At 40.1% G+C, this 21005-nt stretch overlaps 2 protein-coding genes across 2 annotated transcripts in view; both read right to left on the bottom strand.

Moving 5' to 3' along the window:
• The window catches only part of IRAG2 (inositol 1,4,5-triphosphate receptor associated 2), a 35351-nt gene extending 23600 nt beyond the window's left edge, over window positions 1-11751 (bottom strand). Inside the window, exons 1-4 of the mRNA XM_036250747.1 lie at window positions 11671-11751; window positions 11027-11123; window positions 9218-9365; window positions 7969-8050 (exon numbers count right to left, since the gene is read on the bottom strand). Of these exons, the coding sequence (XP_036106640.1) occupies window positions 7969-7974 (6 nt within the window). The 5' untranslated portion in view covers window positions 7975-8050; window positions 9218-9365; window positions 11027-11123; window positions 11671-11751. The remainder of the gene's footprint in view (window positions 1-7968; window positions 8051-9217; window positions 9366-11026; window positions 11124-11670) is intronic.
• Window positions 8280-21005, bottom strand: part of LOC118623386 (inositol 1,4,5-triphosphate receptor associated 2) — a 56055-nt gene continuing 43329 nt past the window's right edge. Inside the window, exons 18-23 of the mRNA XM_036250881.1 lie at window positions 20520-20682; window positions 13772-13833; window positions 11671-11751; window positions 11027-11123; window positions 9218-9365; window positions 8280-8385 (exon numbers count right to left, since the gene is read on the bottom strand). Coding sequence (XP_036106774.1) covers window positions 8280-8385; window positions 9218-9365; window positions 11027-11123; window positions 11671-11751; window positions 13772-13833; window positions 20520-20682 — 657 coding nt within the window. The remainder of the gene's footprint in view (window positions 8386-9217; window positions 9366-11026; window positions 11124-11670; window positions 11752-13771; window positions 13834-20519; window positions 20683-21005) is intronic.

The following is a 21005-nucleotide window of genomic DNA, read 5'->3' as shown; positions in this document are numbered from 1 at the left end:
CAATTATATTGCACTAGCTAAAAAATTATAATTTTGTCAGAAAGAGACTTCTTCTTATACCTAGCAGGGTCATGGATACTTGTGTTTGAATGTAAGAAGTATGAGAAAGAATGTAGTTTTTTCCTATTTAATTAAACTAGTTTCCAATATGGGAGAAAAGGGACTTGCCATTTCTGTACACTTTGTTTTTTAAAAAGGTCTAATTATTTAGTGTCAAAATAATGAATACAGCAAAAATAGCTTGCCTCCATTATATTACAAATGTCTCATTTGTCATAAGCTCTGTATAAGCCTTTCTTTTGTCCTAAACTTCATATGTGAAACATTTTAGTGAGGAGCCTTTTGATAAACATACAGTATACATTGATTAAATAAGCAATAATGCTGCGGTTTGGGAGAAATGCTATATCTCAGGTAGTCACACATCACTGCATTGTTCTGGAACAGTAAGGGAAGCAACTGGATATTGTTCCGGTTTATTAATCTGTATAAATCTTGCTGGTCGGAGAACAACCCGATGTACAACATACTCAAACCCAGATTTTCATAAATTTGGTCTAACAACATTTTTCCCTTCATACAAGAATAACCAGACAAAAGAAGATTTTTTTTTTTTTCAAGTTCAGAGTTATAGTTAACGAAAACTGGAGATACAACCCCTCAGGGTATCTGTGCATGGGGTAGGGAAGGTAACTCAGCCAAACTTTCCCACAATTATGCTCTTTTCTTTCAGCTTTAAAAGTCACCCTTATTCAAACCAGCACCCTCAACCTATAGGAGAACCTGACCCACACACAACACCTGAGAGACCTGGGCAGTTATGAAAAAGATAGTCTACTGGATATATTTTAAAACCAAGGAAAATAAATTAACTAAGAGCAAGACAAGGAAAGTTTAGAGGAGAGACTTACTTATATAGAAGGCTGGCTCAAGTTAGTAGTCGAACGCATGCTGCCAGCAGAGAGCAGGAACAATGTTCTTCCTGTGCCGGCCATTCAAATACCAGCCTGCGTGACATTTACATGGAAACCCATGGTTCGGCCCATTTGCCTTTGACAGTAAGAGTCTAATACAGGGTGGGGTAGCCAAGGTACTCATGGAACAAAATGAGACCGATTCTCCCATGGGCTGAGTCAGCAAATGCAGGACACAGACACACACACACACACACACACACACACATGCATACAATGGTATTATATGTCAATGTAAAGAACAACAAAAAATAACTTTTAAAATATTAGTAAGGGCACTGAACAGATCTAGATAATCCCCTTTCAAGTTATTTTACTTGTGCTCTTCTAGATGAAATGTTACTTTATCTATAGATTTTATGACCAGAAACCCTCCCACTAATAAACTTTCAGGTGACCAATTTTCACTATTAGATCTATTTTGAACACTTGATGCCACTCAAATAAGTTATGATTTTCTGAGAAAAACAAAAATTGAACAAGGGGCATCTACATACTTATTTCATTCAAACTTAAAATATATACCTTGACTTGATTCAGTACTAGTTGTAACATTCTAAAAAAAGAATGTAAAATTGAATGTCAAAAGATTACAACTGCTGCAACCTAAACAAAACTAAATTGCCTCACCATTTTTTTACTTTCCAATTTCTAACTAAAAGGACCACACCCTCAGATCTACAGGATACACCCACCACGTTGAGGTTCTTTATAATACAGTTATCAGTCAACTTCAATGTGCCCCAGTTTTGCAACTGGCAATGTTATTTATTCTCCAAGGTTATTAATGCTGCACCCACGCACAGTGCGAGAGAACAGGACAGACAATAGACAGAACATCTTCTGAGACATATTGAAATTGATTCTGCTCTTTGACTCACAAATCACCTCCTCCTAGTGATAGCACGTCTTAGGCAAAAGCATGTCATAACACGAAGGAGACCTTCAAGGGATGGCAAGACACAATATTTGCTGAATGTGATTTTTCTCAACAGCTAAAGGAAAAACAAAAATTCATCTTCATATCCCTGGCCTGTGACAAGATATCTTCTGAGCTTCACACTGCTGAAAATTCTGATTCTGGGTGATAATTGCGCTCTTCTCTGAGTGTTTACTATGTACCATGTCGTTTACACACGTGAGAGTGTCTTGGTAGGATTCTGAGACTGGAGTTGATAGAGGAGAGAATCAGTTTCTTCTCACAAAAATTTTCATGGAACTTCTTAGTTCTTGGAGTGTTTGAGGACACACACAGGTACCTAATCACAAGTCCAGCTTTGCAAAGGTCTCGAAACCATTGCTATTCAGACTCAATGGTATGAACAGTGAAGAAGGGAAGAAAGACAGACTCTAGGGGGAGACAATGGGCCCCAGAGAGAAACTGCCGGGAGTGAGGAAGGACTGAGGAAGTGGGCACTGCGCACAGCTGGGTCTAGCTGCTGAGGGAGCAGAGTACTTGATTCAGTGTATTGCTGCTCTGACCACTGTGTCTCCCAGCCCTGTTGCATGATTGGTATGCCTTGAGCAGTAGAGATTAATTTTAAAAGCTGTATCACAAGGAGTCTACCCAACCAACACCACAATGGGACCCTGCTCTGAAAGTGCTAGACCAGAAAGGAGAGTCGTCTAATGACCAGGGAGAGATCACCAAAGACCCCAACACAGACTTTTGAGGAGGTGAGCAGTGGAGCAGGCAGGGCTCGTGAGCAGTGGGGACAATGCATAGAAAAAAACGCAGAGGTGTCGCCCTGGCTGGTTTGGCTCAGCGGTTAGAGCATCGGTCTGTGGACCAGAGAGTCCCGGGTTCGGTTCCTGCTAAGGGCACGTACCTCAGTTGCATTTTGTCCCTGGCCCTGGTTGGGGTCGTGTGGGTGGCGGCCACTCGATGTGTCTCTCTCACATCGATGTTTCTGTCTCTCTTCCCCCTTCTCTCCCTTCTGCTCTATCTGAAGATAAATGCAAAAATGTCCTCAGGTGAGGATTAAAAAAAAAAAAATGCAGAGATGTGAATGGTGACACCAATTACCTCTGTCCCAGTCCCTCAGGAGGTGAAGTGTCCTTCCCTGGGGCCCACTAGTTGGTGAGGCCTGAAAGACATTGGTATACACTCCTAGAGATTCTTGAAAATGTTGAGAAGGGACCCAGTGAAACAAAAAAGGCTTCCTCTTCATCAGCAAGGGGAGAACAGCATGGAGAGTTCTCTTTCCTCTAAATATGACCTATCTGGTTTGTTTTCATGAATTGGCTAGGCCAGAACTTAGTCATCGCAGATATGTATGTGTGTATGTACATATGTAATATATGTATCAGTGTATGTGTCTATTTGAATTTTCAAAAGAACCCTGCACAGTAATAGCTCTGTTTCACAGGGGATACACCCGGACTGCGAGAGGTTACGCCGCTTGCCCCGGTTTGCACAGCTGAAATGCAGCAGAGCCAGTCTTAAATCCAGACCTGCTTGATTCCAAAGCTTTTGCTAAGTGGCTAAAAATTTTAAGTCCTTACTGGGGAAAAAAAAATCTCAAATAAATACAAAGTAGACAGAATAGATTAACCTTTGTGTGTAATTATTTAGATTCAACAATATTCAACCTATGCCCGATCTTGTTTCGCCCATTCTGTCACCCACCAAACCCACCCCCTGCATTGTTTTGAAGCAAATACCAGATATCACAAACCTTTCTTCCATAAATATTTCAGGTTGAATATCTAAAAGAGAAGGACTGGAAATAATTAACTTCCTTATTTCCTCTTACACTAAAATATCCAAAATAAGTTAATTTTCCTGTGTCAGTAAAGTTCCTCTATTCTCCCCAAGAATGTCCCAAACTGGGCCCCAAATGATGGGACACTCTTTTTGAGATATTAATCTTGTTAGAGTCCTTTGCTCACCCAAAGATCCTCTTATGAAGACTGATGTTCACTTTTATCTCACACTCTGCTTCCTGCATAAGAGGCTAAAATACAGCTTCCTCTTTGAATATTGGAGAGCAATGAAAAATAAACCTCAAGGTCTCAGGGACACAAGTGCAAAGATAGGCGTCAGCCATCAATAGAGCAAGGTTATCAATTCAACAAATTCATTGAGTGTTCACTTTCAATGCCTTCAGTGGACCCTAAAGGGAGTATAAAAATATGTAAGTAAATGGGCATTCAACAACTATTAATGGGGAAGCTACTGCCCACCAAATTCATGCAGGGAGCTAAGATGCACATGGTTTAATGGCCCAACAAGGGCACTCTCCACCAAGCTGACGACCTACAACAGGAATAAATACAGGAAAACAAAAAATTACCGGAATATAGGTGACAATGAGGAGAGAACAAAGAGTTCCTGGGGTCTAAAAGAACTTATATTTTCCTGAGTGGGACAGTTGGGAAATGAGGAAACTGAGGCCTGAAAGACATGGCTTTTTCATAGTTACACAGAAACAGAACCAGGGAAAAACCTGGTCTCTTAACTTCTAATGCATTATGATTTCCCCCGCAAGAAGGACTAGAGGTGCTTGGCTGTGAAGATTTCTTGCTACCACAAGGGAGGATTTGTGATACCATTGGTTTATGAAATGGGCCTTCTTGACAGTCAAATAGAATTTGAGAAATGGAGACATGGTCAGTGTTTCTGGGTAAAGAGCATAAACAGGTGTGTGTGATATATTCTGACAATGCCCACGGCCTGGTTTGCCTGACATGTAGGGACAAACATAAGGCAATGATGAGGACGGGATGGAACGGTAGGTTGCGACCAGATAAGAGAGGGGCTCAAAACCAGGTTGAATTTTTTGTTAGGAAGGCTCTCAAGAATAACAAAAATTCTATAGTTTGCAGCTAAAGAGTTACGAAAACACCATGATTTATGGGTCAGTGAGATGAACACAGATTATGACTTTTATCATTTTTATCGATTTGATTCTAATTTCTTATACTTCTTAATGAGAATGCTTAGACAAGCATTTTCTAAGGAGCGCTTGCTATTTAAGAGATGGGCGTGGGGACATGCAGGGGTGAGAGGTGGGGATTTATTCAAGGGACAGGCGTGAGGAAGTGAAATGTGCAGTGAGCAGCTGCGTGGGTCAGAAACCTGGAAAAGGAATGGTGAGACCTGGTGACAAAAGCCACAAGGTGCAGCCTAGTCCCTGGGACTGTAGAAGAAATGTCCCAGAAGACAACATGAAAACCTTCAGGGAAGCTATACCCCCCCCACCACCAGGAACATTTTTGTTGTTGTTGTTAATCCTCATGTGAGGATATTTTTTCATTGATTTTTTTTAGGCAGAGTGGAGGGAGGGGTGGGTGAGGAGAGAGAGAGAATAACATCAATGTGAAAGAGACACATCAATTGGTTACCTCGATTGGTCGCCTCCTGCAAGAGCCCAGTGGGGGCTGGGGATCTAACTTGCAACCCAGGTATGTGCCCTTGACCAGGAATTAAACCCAAGACCCTTTGGTCCATGGGCCAATGCACTAACTGCTGAGCCAAACTAGCAAGGGTCCCCCAGGAGCATTTGCACCAGTTTCTATTATGATCTCTGTTAGCGTCTATTTCTTAATGGGTGTTGATATCATAGACAAAACAACTCAGTCACATATTCTAATGAGAGTGGATTAGGAGGCCTTTTAGATACATAAACCAGAATATTTCTTAACCAAGAAAACTACTTTCAAGGTTACTCTGGGTAATTATAATGCCTAAATTCGGCATTCTAAGAGGGGCAGTGAGAAAGCCTTATCCTTTGAAACTAGACAAACTTGAATTTGAATCCCATGTTTTCAATTTACTAGTAGAATAATCTCAGATAAGTTATTTAACCTCTCTGAACTTCACTGTGTCATCTGTAAAAGTGAAGAATACCTACCATCAGCACTGGGCAGAGGATCAAAAACATGGCACCTGGAGATGCTTCCTACAAAGTACCTGGTACACAACTGATGTTTGTTTCTTCCTCCTCCTTGGTGAAACCAGTACCAGATGAAGGAGAAATTACTAATAAACAAACATCCTGTAAGCTTCCCAAATATCTCGTAAGCTTTCAAGTTCAACTTCCTTTATTAAAACTTTACAGGGACTGCTAAGTAATAGCAAAGTAGATTCGTTTCCTTTTTCTTTCCTTTTTTTAGCTACTCAATAGGACAGTACTAAGGAAAAGAATAATGTCAGATACATACACTTAAAAGGGAAGAATGAGAACAACTTAGATAACTTAGTAGTAAAAAGAAAAATAACCCCCTTTTTTAAATGAGCAAAAGATCTGGGTAGCCATATCTCTAAAGAAGCACACAGATGCCCAAAAAGTACATAAAAAGATGATCAACGTCACTTGTCATTAGAGAAATGGCTATAAAAACCACAATGAGATACCACTTCACACCCACTAAGATGGCTATAATAAAAAGAAACACAGACAAGTGTTGACAAGGATGTGGAGAAAATTAGAATCCTTATACGTTACTGTTGGGAATGTAAAATGGTGTAGCCACGTTTTGCAGTTCCTCAAAATGTTAAACAGAGTTATCATATGATGCAGCAATTCCACTCCCTGATATATACTCCTAAACAACTGAAAACATGTTTACACAAAAACATATACACTAATGTTCATAGCAGCATTATTCACAATAGCCAAAACAGTAGAAACAATCCAAATGTCCATCAACTGATGAATGAGTAACAAAAAGTGCTCTATCCATACAATGAACTATTATTCAATTAAAGAAAAATAACAAAATACTTATAGATGAACCATGAAAACATTATGCTAAATGAAGGAAGCCAGGCACAAAGGTCACATTGCATGATTCCTTTAAAATGAGATCTCCAGAACAGGCAAATCTAGAGAGACAAAGTAGATGAGAGGTTGCCTAAGGATAGGGGTTGGGGGGTTGGGAGTGGGAGGAATAGAGATAGACTGGGTATAAGGTTTCTTTTGGGGATAGTCAATATTTTAAAATTGATTGTGGTGATGGTTACACAACGCTGTGAATATATTTAAAAGTATTTAATTGAATAATTTAAATTGATGAATTGTTGGGTATATAAAAAGAAAGAATGATGGATTATCAGATCCTGAAACGGAACTGTCTGCTCCATTCCACCGAGAAGCCCCTGAGGCTCAGGCTCAGACTGTAGACCAAGGAATGAGCTCAAGATACATCCTCACGAGCTGAGGTGTTTGCCTAAGTGACCTCGGTGCTTCAGTGCTGTTTTCCTCTGGGGTGGAGAAGCACCATTAGGACTTCACTGCAGCAAATATGATATTCTCTGGGAATTGCCCTATTTGATGACATTTCACAAGTTACCAGCACCTCAGAAACCTAGCCTTGAGCTCAGCTCTTAGAGAGCCAGTCAATGGGATCTGAGACTTCTTACGGTCATTAGCAAATTTAAGTCGCAAACCGGCCTGCCTCACGAACACAAAGTTCAGCCCACTTCATCAAATCTTCCTTGGATTACATATTCTTGAGTTTATACTACAGAGAGCGCAGAAAAACCCCAAATGACTGAAATTTAATTTCCTGCCATCCAAGGTTGACCATTTCTTATGCATTTGAGTTTTGTGGTACGACTCATACTTGCTACAAGAGTATCCATAGGCCCTGGCCGGTTTGGCTCAGCGGTTAGAGCGTCGGCCTGCGGTCCAGAGAGACCCGGGTTCGGTTCCCGCTAAGGGCACGTACCTCGGTTGCAGTTTGTCCCCGGCCCTGGTTGGGTCGTGCGGGTGGCAACCACTCGATGTGTCCCTTTCACGTCGATGTTTCTCTCTCTCTCTCTCTCTCTCTCCCTCCCACTCTATCTGAACAACAAAAAAAAGAGTATCCATAGTACACTTGATCCTTGAACAACGTGGGGACTAGGAGCACATGCCCCACACACAGATGGAGATACTCATATAACTTGAGTCACCAGTATTTACACACACAAAAAAAGAATAGCTATAGAAAAGGACCAGGATATGGTAGTCCTAAAAATGAAGTTAAAACATCGTCCAATACTCACTTCCATACTTAGGTCATCATTCAACCCGATGCAACCGGGAAGCTCTGTTCCTGCAGGGGGGCCAATTGCAGGGCCTGGGAACCTGGCAATAGAAGGTACAGTTCCGTACTACATGTGGGAAAATTGCAAATTTCAGCAGATACCAAACTATAATATGGTTCCCCTCCCCTGCCCATTTTACCAAATTCCTAATTAAGTTCTGTGGGTTCACGGATTAAATAAGGCATAATGAAGGAGGGCTGTAACTGTGGTTAGAGAGAGGCTACAAACCACAGAGAATCTAGCCAAAAGGAAAATGAAGAATTTGCAATTCAAAGTCTTGCTTCCTCACACTCATACAGAACCGGAATGTCATACAGGTGGACCGTGTTCATAAACTCCTCTGACATTTCTGAGCTTTTCTTAGGGAACATGAGTCTGTTTGCCGAGAAAGGGGAGTGCAGGTGAGCTTCAGGGGAGGGGGGGGGGGAGGACGGGGTGGGCTCCCAGAGGCTCGAGAACCCTGAGTGGGAAGGAATCAATATATGGTCAAAACCGATCTGAATCAGTTAACTTAGCAATATATAGTATATTTTTAAAAACTGGGAAACATGTTAGGCAGCCTAATTTGTCTCTCAAACATTTCCAAATGGATACTATGAAATTCAAAAAAGCAGGAAAACCGCACTTCAAGAAAACTCAAGAGACATTTTTATTTTAAAACTGTCAAAGTTCACAATGGAGTACTACGCAGCTGTAAGAAAGAAAGATCTCTTATCCTTTGAGACTACATGGAGGGACCTGGAAAGTATCATCCTAAGTGAAACAAGCCAAACAGAGAAAGACAAGTATCATATGATCTCACTTATTTGTGGAATATGAGGAACATAACAGTCTGAGGAATGGGGTAGTCCCAGAGATGTGGAAGTGGGGTACAGACTGACAATCCCCAGAAGAGGGAGTAGTGGGGAGAGATAAACCACAGAAATTATATGCATGTATACATGAACAATGGACATGGACAACAAAGCTGGGGACGGGAATAAAGGGGGGGGGGGGAGAAACATCTGTAACAAAATTGATAATAAAAAAAAAAAAACTGTCAAAGTTCAAAAAGTTGGAGAATTTATACAATCAAAGTCCCACAATAAAGAAGTTATGATCTCAGGATATGAAAATCGAACTGATCAGAAGTTTCGGCAATAGGAACAGGCCACCCAGGAAGAGGCGGGTACCTACCTATTTGGTATATTTTGCTCTTTGAACTTACTTGTGTATTCTAGTCACATCCAAAGCACCATCCTCTATTTTCCCATCTTCGGGCCTTCCGCCGGAAGCATGGACTTGGTTAGCTATACATGACAAAGGTGCCAATGACAGCTTTGGAATCAGTGAAAGACTATCCAGATGCAAGGCATCTGTAGATAAACAGAAAAGAATAAAAAAAAATTTATTTTTGTTTAAATGAATATGCCTATTTTCTTTCTCTCTCAAGAGATTGAACCATGTCTGAAAAAGCAGAAGTCAAATCAATTCTATTAACATTTTAACATAATCCCCCACCCCTTGATGCCTGGTTATGAATGGAAATGCCAAATGGTTTTGCTTTCTTTTTTAAAGCAGGGGGAAAGGGGTAGGGTGGGGACAGAAAACCCTTGTCTACTAAGCAACCAAAGGGGTCAACAATCTGTAGCCAGAGGGCAAAATCCAGCCAGCTGTCTGTTTTTGTAAATAAAGCTTTATTGAAACACGGCCACACCCATTCTTCGTGTTGTCCGCAGCTGCTTGTGTGCTACAACAGCAAGGTTGAGTAGTTGCTGCAGAAACCTTATGGCCCGTGAGAACTAAAATGTTTACTCTCTGGCCATTTACCATCCCTGAAAACAGACATTGTGATGGGAACCTGTCAGAGTAACAGGCCATTTTGTTTGTTTGTTTGTTTGCTTGCTTTAATGACTCTAAGAAGCAGGAAAAACAAAACCAAGGCTTTGGAGTCTATCATAGATTTTTAGTTCAAATTCTGGCTCGGTCACATACCAGTTGTGTGATCTTGGATAAACAACTAAACCACTCTGAGCTTCAGTTTACTCATATGCAAGAGACATATAAGCTGAGACTAATTACTGACTCATGTTCCTTGTCTTTAAAATGGGCATTAAGGTAACCTCGACCCCTTAGGAATGTGGTGAGGATTGAGTTAACAAGCACGTGAAGAGCAGAGACCTGTGCCTGGCCCATAGCAGTGCTGTCACAGCTGTTGTGTCGCTGTTTCCACTGAGTTAGTGTGAGTAACATCATCGCCACAGGGCACCAGTCCCTGTCAGACACGAAACGGCCTCTCCATTGGTGGCGGCAGTAGCTTCTCTTCTGTAGGTGAAATGGTCCACAAACCACACTTCCTTTTCATGCCTTGTTAAATTTATTTTTATAATCATACCAATTCTTTTCTCATTTCCGAACCAGCCACTTAACTTTTGCTTTTAAACACATCCGGGTTGTGATGAGACATGTCACTGCTTTGAGTATATCCAAAGTAAAGCTCATCTTCTCTAGCCTGGCATCGAGTTGTCGTCCACGGTCTGACCCACAACCCGCTCCACGCTTAGGTTCTATTGTGTCCCAACACAACCCCTCTTTTTCCAAAGTGACTTGTCCAGCTTTGACTGTTCTTCAAACACTAGGGCTTTTGCACTGTTCTGGGTTTGGTTATTTTCCTCCTCATTTCATTGTCCCCAGTTGCAATAGTTCTTCCATGAGTTTTACTTTTTCCAAATGTGATTCATCATCTTTCAAGGCCAGGTTCAGCTCCCATGTCTTCGATGGGGCCTTCTCCGAGCCCAGGTCTCCTCTCATCAATGATCTGTGAGCTATTTTAGGACTCATTCTCTATTATAGATAATACAGTGCCTTGTACAGAGGGGTGCTCAAACGTAAGTTGACCGAATTCAAGGATAAATAGCCAAGTATTCAACAACTCTTTCTATAAAAATATAATTGTGATTAATTATTTTCCCTGTCAAAAAGAACCCCACCCCACCTATGTCTGATAAGGTGTAGGAGAAGGGCTAGCCAAGCTTACCCAGCAGAGGTGTGTACCAGCATGTATGTTTGAAGATCAGGGGTGTCTTATGTATTCTTGCTTCTTGATCACTATATCGTTTATGGCAACACTGTTTCTGAAAAGAAAGTCAAGTAGTATTAACTGTTTAAAGGAGTGTAACATAACATATTTTATAATCTCTTCTTTTCATCTCCAAAGGTAGAAAAAATATCACTGCAATAGAAGTCGGGAAGAAAATAAATGATGCCAAGTAACAAAGCTTTCATGCCTTTGATCAAGTATAATTTTTATTAAAAATCACAGTTTAATAATTTAACAGAATGATAATATCATTAATTCACAGTAATCAACACTTTTCATATAAACAAAGGCTTTGAGGAAAGAGGTATGGGTAAAGGGCCAGCTTAGTTACATAATAATTCTTCACAATACTGCAACAAAAATGTTTACATATTATCATCTCTTAGGATCTACCAGGATTGTGTTCATGGGTATGATAGAGAAAATAAATAGGTATCCACTTGCTTGCTTCATGTGATAATTTCTCAAAGAAAATCAGTGTAGAGTTCTAAGACTACCAGTACATACTGGACTTAACTTTCTACTTTGGCATAGTAGTTGATTCACAATGGCATTTACACGTTTCAAAAAGCTAAACTTACCAGTTGTTCTTGAAGATGTTGTTGAACCGTATCTGTGCAGGACGAGGGATCATAACTAGGAAATTTCTCATCTAAACAGCTCTGTCATGAGAAAAATTTGGAGCATAGTCAAAGACAGAATGATGAAAGAATCAAAGATACAAAACATATAGACTTAAGAGAAGAAATGATGCTACCTGAGGAGGGTAAAAACCACCAGTCCTTTATCTTGTGATCTACTTTAAGAGAACACATTTGCAATTATTAACCTCTCATTGCCATTGTCCCCATTACTAGAGGAATAAAATCCAAAGACCAGGAACGGGAAGCTGAACGGTCATTGAAATCTTTAGGCAGAGGCCAAAGAATCTTGTTGGAGATATAACTCGGAGTAGTAAAAATGTTGCCTGTGAAAATTTTATAGCAAATAAATTGTGGCCTTAGTACAAGAGGTGGCTACATGTCTCTCACAGTTATATTATAACAAAATTTTACCGATGTTCTTCAAATGATTAAAGCATATTTAGATATGGAAGTTTTTCCAGTTCAGTTTACTGCAGGGGGCTTTTTAGGAACTCTCCCTAGCTTAATCTGCCACATGAGCAATTTTTTTTCCTGCTTAACCAGATGTGCCTGCATCATGTCCTTGGAACAGATACTTGTGAATATCACCCTTCTCTCTTCCCCCTCCAGTGCCAACCATGCTGTTCCTTATGTTCTTCGTTTATGAACAAAAAGAAAAAATTCACCAAGTAGCATAAGGAAAAGAAATACATTAAACTCTCCCATGGACATCTGGAGATATCCAGACAGGAGTCGAAAGGTTAATTCAAATAGGAGAAAAAAGAGGCAATAACCACCAAAGCCCATTCAAAAGTACACATATAAGAGCATCAGAAAAGGAGGTGCCCGAGACTGAAAACTGGCCCTTTTCCAATGGGTACAGTAAATTATGAAATGCTTCTGATACCATTGTAATTAGCTAGTGATTAACAACAGGAGAGGAGTAAAAGGGGAAACCAGATATTATAGGCATGTTATTTGGGCAGTTTCACCAGGAAGCTACAACTTTACACTCCCCAGGGGTCCAACAAAGGAAAGACAATTGCCCAGTTAAGTTGGGGTGACATAGGGAAGGTGCTTGCTTGTCAATCACTCCTAGGGAGAGAGGTGATTGGCCAGAATGGGCATGGCCACTGCAAGTGAGCAAAATTTGGAATATTTAATCCCCTGAACAAAGGAGTTCACTCTCTTGGTTCCTTCTGACATACTTGGCTCACGGTTCACGCTTGGCTTCCTGGTAGTCTCCTGTGTGGCCCACGGCCATGTGGACCCACACACAATGGACCAATGGTCTGTAGCCCTGATGCTGGACTGGACCCGGCTCCACCATGAAATGGAAACTCAGGACACTGGCTCTGCTTCTAGCTTTTCTGAAACCCAAGCTACACTTCTTCTATGACTGGACTAAGAAATGGAACTTTGGAAACCCAGGGATGTAATTCCATGGACATACAAATCACTCATTCTCCCATGCAAGTTTCAGAAAATTCTCTTTCTTGAAGTATCGTAAGAACTCCACCCTCAGCAGCACCCAGTGGGGAAGGGGACACCTCAGTTCGCCAGATAATACTTCCTCTCTTAAAGATATAATGTCTCCAACAAGCCATTTATTAATGCGAGCTCTTCCCTCTTGTTTTGCTATTTTCAGTGCATAAGAGAACAAAATCCAGCCCTGGCTGGTGTGTCTCAATTGGTTGGAACATCGCCCCGTATACCAAAAGGTTGAGGGTTCAATTCCTGGTCAGGGCATGTGCTTATGTTGTGGGTTTGATCCCCCATCAGGGCAGGTACAGAGGCAACCTATCGAAGTTCTTCACGTCTCTCTCTCTCTTTCTTCCCCACCCCCTTCCCTCTCTCTGAAAATCAATATCAATAAGCATATCCTCAGGTGAGGGTTTAAAAAAGAGAGAGAACAAAATCCACCAGGGCATTTTCTCTTAAGTTGGTTATTTAATTTTATTATTAAAATTATTATTCATTATAAATGAGTTCCAAAACCTTACACAGTTAGAACATCATCCCCACACTAAACACATGTCACAGAGGTTTATTTTCCCACCTGAACTAGCAGGCCGTGGAGTCGTCCTTTAATTAACTTCTTTCTTAGTGACTTGATTGTTGCTGTAAAGAGAATTTATAACCAGCTTAATATTACAAGTCCTTTTCCCTTAATTCATTTCCTAAACTTTTAACAGCTTTAAATTGGGGGGAAAGGAGAGAGAAAACAATGACTTCTGAAACTGGCATTCTCAACTCCTGACGTGTGACAACAAAGCAGCAGGAGAACAGAGCAGGCCCGGGCAGCAAAACCACGCCGCCCTTGGTTATTTAACCTTGACCTTGAGAGATGCAAGTGCATTGTCTTCTAGAAGTGAGTCTCAGAATTATTCAATCTTAAAATGGGAATACACCTTAGAGGTCATTCAGTCCAACCCTACCAATGTGGAAATCCTCTCTCCAATAAGCCTGTGCTTGAGCTGCAAGGAAGAAGTCCAAGAAGCCGAGGCCTGGAGTCCCAGGCTTCCACAAGCAGGTCTGAGATCATGACAGCAGGATGCCAAGCGGACTTAAATGACAACTGGTTATTCGTGGCGCTCAGATCAGACTCACAGGATAGTTCTTGATTCACTATACTCTTTGGTGAGATTAAAAATATGTGCCTTTCTACTTTACAGTCTGCTTCCCATAACTTCCAGATTCTCGTCTCTGGAATAATGGAAATGGGGGGGGGGGGGCACCTATTTAACTCTGAACTACATAGTAACATATTACTTATTTGACAACCCATACTCTTTGGAAATAGAGCCAAGATCCGAAAAGCAGGCCTAAAGCTTTTGAACAACCCAAATAGATGTTGCTATCCATGCCCTTTCTTCATGTGGAAAAGCCTCACACTTCCACTCAGAAAGTGGGCTCTGAATTTATACATAATTCTCGCAAGCTGACTGTTTTCTCAGCCCACAGATGATTAAAAACAAAAATGAGGGTAGGAAGCTTTGCTAGATGGAAGCATATTAATAGTTGCCACTTTTTTTTTTTTTTTTGTAAATCACTAACAGCCAAGAAAAATTAACAGCAGGTACGCTGGTGTCCAAAACACATAGAAATCTGGTCCTTCTTAAATTAAATATAACAAGTTTGATACCTCAATAGCCTAAAAAAATTCTGAGCCATGGAAAACAATGCTAGTATATGTAAAAATAAATATATAATCTAATTCCCCCACCCCCCCACCCCGGGAAAAAAGGCTTAAAAAGCTTTACTTGTGTGGAAAGTTACCCATGTAAAATTCTATTTTGTAAGAATATTTTTAAAAATTAGTCATTTCTCAACTAAGCTTGAGATAGTGTTACTAGCCCCACTAAGAGGGAAGTATATATTTTAACTATTTCTAACATATCAAAGGAATTTACATTAAAAATTGTTAATACTTAGAACTCTATCTAAAGATTCAGTTCTTTAAAATTCTCTGCATTAACTGCATGAAGAAATGAGGTCCTGTCCTCCTCCTGACCTACATCTAAGCAACAGCAACCAAAGCTTTCAAAAGTGGCCAGAAACATGTTTCTGAAGGTTGTATATCTCCAAAACACCGTCTTTGAATTTCCAAATTAAGCATGTGTTTCAGAAGAAATAACAAGTGAGTATAAGACTGTCTAAATTGCCCATCTGCTTTTCTATGAGGCAATCTTGGGTTTTAGAAATAGTCCACCTCAAAACATTCAAACTGTAAACCTTGTTTCAACAGATGTTTTGTGCAACGTGTAGCAACTATTTGCATATGTTTCATAAGGCAAAACAAGCTGGCTTGTGACCTTAATTTGCATTCACCTTTGCATTCTTCTTTATGTGTTTGGAGCTGGACCTGCATTGTCTCTAAGACATTTAGGTTTCATGTGGAAGCAAAAAAAAAAAAAAAAATGGCCAATGTATCCCCTGCTGTTGCCATCTGTGATGTGGGATGGGACCAGGTGTCTTGGATACACTGCCTTTGAAACTAGCTCAGATAAAACTGTTTTCTACATGACTGTACAATAAGGCTTTCAGGCAAATCCCCACAATAAATTGACTGATGAAAATCAAAACCATAATATCAGAGCTGAAATAATTTTAGCTCTCCATGATGGTTGCTTTTTAGGGAGTATGGACTTTTATAACACAATATGTGTTACCTACTTTTCTATAGAATTATGCATTAAAAAATATCAGGGTTCATTGAAAACCACAGACTAGAAGAAAATAATTCATAAGACATATATCTCTCAAAGGACTTGTATACAAATTATGTAAAAAATCCTGCAACATAATAACAAAAGGACAAATGTCCTCATTTGAAAACGGGCAACAGACTTAGATACTTCATAAGGAAGATATAGCCAATCAGCATAACAAATAAAAATCACAATCAGATCCTCAGAAGAGTGGTGAAAATGTCACTCTTTTGATTGACACCACCAAATGGAGCTGCGGAGCACCTGGAACTCCCACACGTTGCTGGTGGGCACGTGAAATGCTACAAACATTACAGAAAACTGCTTGGTAGTTTCTTAAAAAGTTAGAGTTACAACTACACTATGACCCAGCAACTCTGCTCCTAGATATTTATACTAGGTCAAATAAAAACATATGTCCACACAAAGACCCATACATGGACATTCATAGCAGCTTTCTCTATAGCAGCCTCAAACTGAATATGATTTAGATGTCCAATAGGAAAAAAGATAACCAAATTATGGAATGTTCAAAGAAATACAACGCAACCACGAAAAGGGTTTGCCACTGATAAATACTACACAAATAAATACTACACTGATAAATACTACACAGATAAATACAACACAGATAAATACTACACTGAGGGAAAGAGGACAGACACATACAAAGTACATCCCGTATAACTCAATGCTAGAATAGGTTAAACTAACCCATCAGTGATAGAGATCAGATTGGTAGTTGCTCCTTGTGGAGGTGGAGGTGGAGGTGAGAAGGGGGAGTGACTGGGAAAGAGCATGGGGAACTTCCTGGGGTTACAGAAGTTCTATGTCTCTGTATGCCTTCTGTCAAACTGGTTGAACAGTATAGTTAAGATCTGAACTTTTTATGGTATGTTAATTATTCACCAATACAAAATAATTTAAAAGCTATAACAAGAACAAAAATAACAGGGTTTGTGAGGTTCACTAGAATTAGGTAGAAACCAGAGCATTAACAAACACAGTTATTAAATAATTCGGACCTAGGCAGGTAACTTGGATCACTGAGACATGCATGTTAAGACGGCTAAAGGCTGCCCCACAGGCACTCGATACTGTTGACACCTGAAATGGCACAGTGCTGGTGGGTGCTAAGAAATGCAGATGGCAGTGACACTCTGAGGCAGCGACACCGCTAAAGTGAACGCAAGAGGTAGTACAGTCTGCCAGGAGCCAGAGCCTTGCAAGGCTGGGGCACAGCTTCTCTGGGGAGCAAGGCCCAGGTGCAGACACTTGTTTTTCATTTTCTTAAAACACAGCTGAAAGGGCTCCTGCTACCTGTCAACAGCCAGCGACGGTTATAGTTCTATGCCTTCCAACCAGGAATATGTTCCTTTCTATTCCGAGGAAAATCATGAATAAAACTACACAACTTCCATAACGAATTAACATGTCATTACCCATTAGCCAATCATGAATGAGGCCATTCGTGTGACCGAAACATGCCTTAGAGTAGACTGTACCAAGTATGGCCAAGCACTAGTTACTGTTTTGCATTTCTGTTATTTATAAATTAATAACTACTGCATTTTCTGGAAGAGGATACTGAGGCTCAGAGAGGTAAAGTGATTTGCCCAACTCAATCTGGTTTCTCTTTTGCAGACTTAGAATCAGAATATAGGTTTAACCTCAAATCCCATGCCCTTAATCATTAAGCTATACTGCCTTTTAGATGATTTTGCCCACACCTACATCCTTCCTTTGGGAAAATTTAGGCCCCCATCCCATCAGATCTGTTGACGTTGGTTTTCTCTCCGGCCTCACTTCAGCACTTATCTTAAAGTGTCTCAATCAACTGAGTCCCCCTTCCTTGTCTCATTTCCCTCTTGTGTGTTGACTGTTGAGGACATGTGCCTCTCGCCTTGCATCTATCCTCAAAGCTGTAAGGCTGTTGTCTGCCCCATATCTTATGACCTGCATGCTAAAAATAGCATGCTAGAAGAGTTTCCAGTGAGATCATCTAGATGAACGCTTTCTTCAAACTATCAAGTTCACACATACACGCTATGTTTAAACAAGCAGTTATGATAAACAGAACCTTCTCAGGTTCTCTCCCCAAGGATACAGTTATGGTTTCTAAAGATAATTTCCTCACTGTCTATTAAATGAGTGACTCAGTGATAATTTCATGTCAGCTAGGCCAAAGAAACAAAACAAAAAAAGATGAATGCTAAAAGTTTTATAATTTGGATTAGATCAATTAGTGTATATTTCATGTATATTAGAGTCACCCTAATATGTTGAATGTACACCATAGAGCTAAGAAGATTTTGTTCCCTTTTTAAAGTAAACATCAATTGATATATCCAGTATTGCCTTTGTTAACAAGATACTTAGATACATACGAAGATAAAAAGTAGAAGGAAGAAAAATATAAGTAACCATTCAAGAACTTTAGCAGTTCTAATGGCACATTTTGTGGAGGCAAGCACATATGCCAATTATGTCATAAATAAGTCCAGTTCTGGTGGCAACTGAAAACGTGAACAATGTTATTCATTCAGCATTAAGTTCTGAGTTTCTAATCAAATGTCATAAACAACTTCCTTGTTCCTGTTTGTGACCACTGTCACTGACCTGAACATTTGAACAAAACAACTGCACCCACCCCCCCATACACAATTAGCCTTTCTTAGACGTAGCAGAAAGCAATGAGCTTAAATCCTTAATGAATTTATAAAGCTAACCAAAAGTTTCAGAAGAACTGAATGGATTTCAATATTTTTATTTTCTGACTCAGAATTCAAAGGTCTGACTCAGAACTCAAACAGCGTGTGGTGGCCACGGTCACGGTAGAACGTGTGAGGCTGCTTGTGTGATGACTGTCCTACCTCAGTGACATTTGCTCACAGTCTATCTGCAAAGCCTTCTCTATAGAACATGTCAAAGATATCTGCTACCTAAATTTTCCTCTTCTTGCAAAGGTTGATTTTTAAGAGAATTATGAGAATTATTCAGAAGCAAGGGGTCGTAAGAGTACAATCTTGTTATGTTTGCCTTTTTTTATGTAGCAAAAGGTACAGTTGATCAGGAGTTCATAAAGCCAGGCTGGCTGTGAGCACGTAGGGGTAGAAAGGAGGCATCCATTCTACTTTATTCAGCCAGGAAAAAAAAAAAATACATGCATTTAACCCGGGGCTGCTGAGTTGAATATTTTAATAATTTTAATAATATTTGGACCAATTATCTCCTGAGGATAAACTGGGAAGACAGTAGCAAGTTTGTAGTATCAGGAATGAACATTTTGGGAAAAATTGTGAAAGTTGATTCTCAAAAGAAGAGAAATCATGGGTGGGGGGTTGAGAAGAGACATAAATTCGTAGTTTTATAGAACTATGGAGGGATATAATATTGATTTAATCAAAAGATAAATATAACTGCACCAAAAGAGTAGTCCTCTTAGCACAGTGTCCAAAGCAAACACACCATAAACCAAATTTGGTTATTAATCATGTCTCAACATTAACACTTCTAATCATAAGGGGACCTTTTCTAAGGCCCTCTGGCCAATACTAAAACAACACATAGATTATGTGTTTAAAGCATTCCTTACATTGTGAGATGGAGTGAAACAAAGTAATCCAATGCTTAGAGTTATTAAAAGCTAGCAAGTTCTATGAGGTTTGGAAAAAAAGAATAATAAAATGTTGAATAACCACTGCCACTTTAGAACGTGCCAGCTCCTTTCAACTCTTAAACAGCTTTCTCAGACAACAGTAGAAAGAGTAATATAAATCCAAAACAAACACATGTCTGAAAAGTTCCATCTCTAGCTCGCCTTAAGCTTATATTTAGTTATTTATTATCCAAGCCAACAGCTTTCTATAAAAAGAACATTTACACTGCTGGAACAAGAAGCTGGCTGAACAAAAGCAATTGTTTGATAAGTGGTCAAATAAACAAGCTTTATTTTTTTTTATGTTTCTAGAATAAAATAAGCTTATAAATAACCCAACATCTGCAACCTGACAGCTGTCTTTTCACCTAAATCCTTAGTGAACACTTACCCACTTTTAGGTAATACGGAAAAATGAAAAATATTCTAACTTGTAAAGCAATGTATATATGTAAAGAATACATTTAAAAAGAATTCTCATGCACAGTTAATATTTTTATATGCAGTAAATTCAGAAGTATTTTGCCCAATCCTAAAATTATGACTTAAAAGAAAATAGAGAATAGTCTTTTCTACCATATGATGGGTACAAACTAGCTAATAAAATCAGGGTAGAATATGTAAATAACTTGCAGGCTCAAATATCCCATGCAAACAGGCTTGTTTCCCTTGTTTACTTTTACAGATATTGAGATGTTTTATTTAATTTTTAAAGAAATAACAGCCATGGACAAATCTAGCTGGTAATTAACAACCGAAAGGAACGTCAGTGGTTAAGTCAAGCTACTTAGCTGCCAGGCAAAGGTCTCTAAAGCCCACAATACCATCTCCTGGAACATAAATGTTTTCATAATAGCAGCTGTCATCGAGAAAAACGGTGTCGTCTGCCCCACCTCAGAGTGGACGAAATTGGGACAGAATAAATATTTGCTACTCACTTTTCAATTTTCGTGTCTTCTGCTCCAGCGCCTGGCAAGTGTTCACTAACTCAGTATTTATAGTCTGGAGACTCAGTTGTTCCGAGATTGCTTCCTCTAATTTATGCAGCAAAGACCTCGCTTTTTCACTGGCTGAGCGGGCTGTGCCATCTCGGTCCTCAACCTGGAGACGGACAGTGGAGACTGGATTTGCACAGTGGGGCCGGGGAAGAAAGCAGTGTGAGCGCTCGCCCTTATGCACAGGAAACTGAAAATGTGCTTTTGTTCTCAGGGAAGTGATAAGCCTTCACTGAACTTCTGCAATTCCGTGTTTGCATGGGCTGCGTGCGCCTGGGCTGCTTCTACAGCCCTACCAGCTCTGAGATGTCAAGTTGCCTCTCTGCAGAGTCGCCTCCTCTGGCAGCAGACTGTTGACACCGCCTCTCTCACAACGCCCCCTTTACTTCCTCCGCTCGCTGCTGGTCTCGGGACCGAACTGCACAGTTC

Source organism: Molossus molossus, unplaced genomic scaffold (assembly GCF_014108415.1).
Source record: "Molossus molossus isolate mMolMol1 unplaced genomic scaffold, mMolMol1.p scaffold_m16_p_10, whole genome shotgun sequence".
Classification (NCBI taxonomy): Eukaryota; Metazoa; Chordata; class Mammalia; order Chiroptera; family Molossidae; genus Molossus; species Molossus molossus.
Note: the sequence above shows the minus strand (reverse complement) of the source record. Positions and strands in the feature narration are given on the sequence as shown.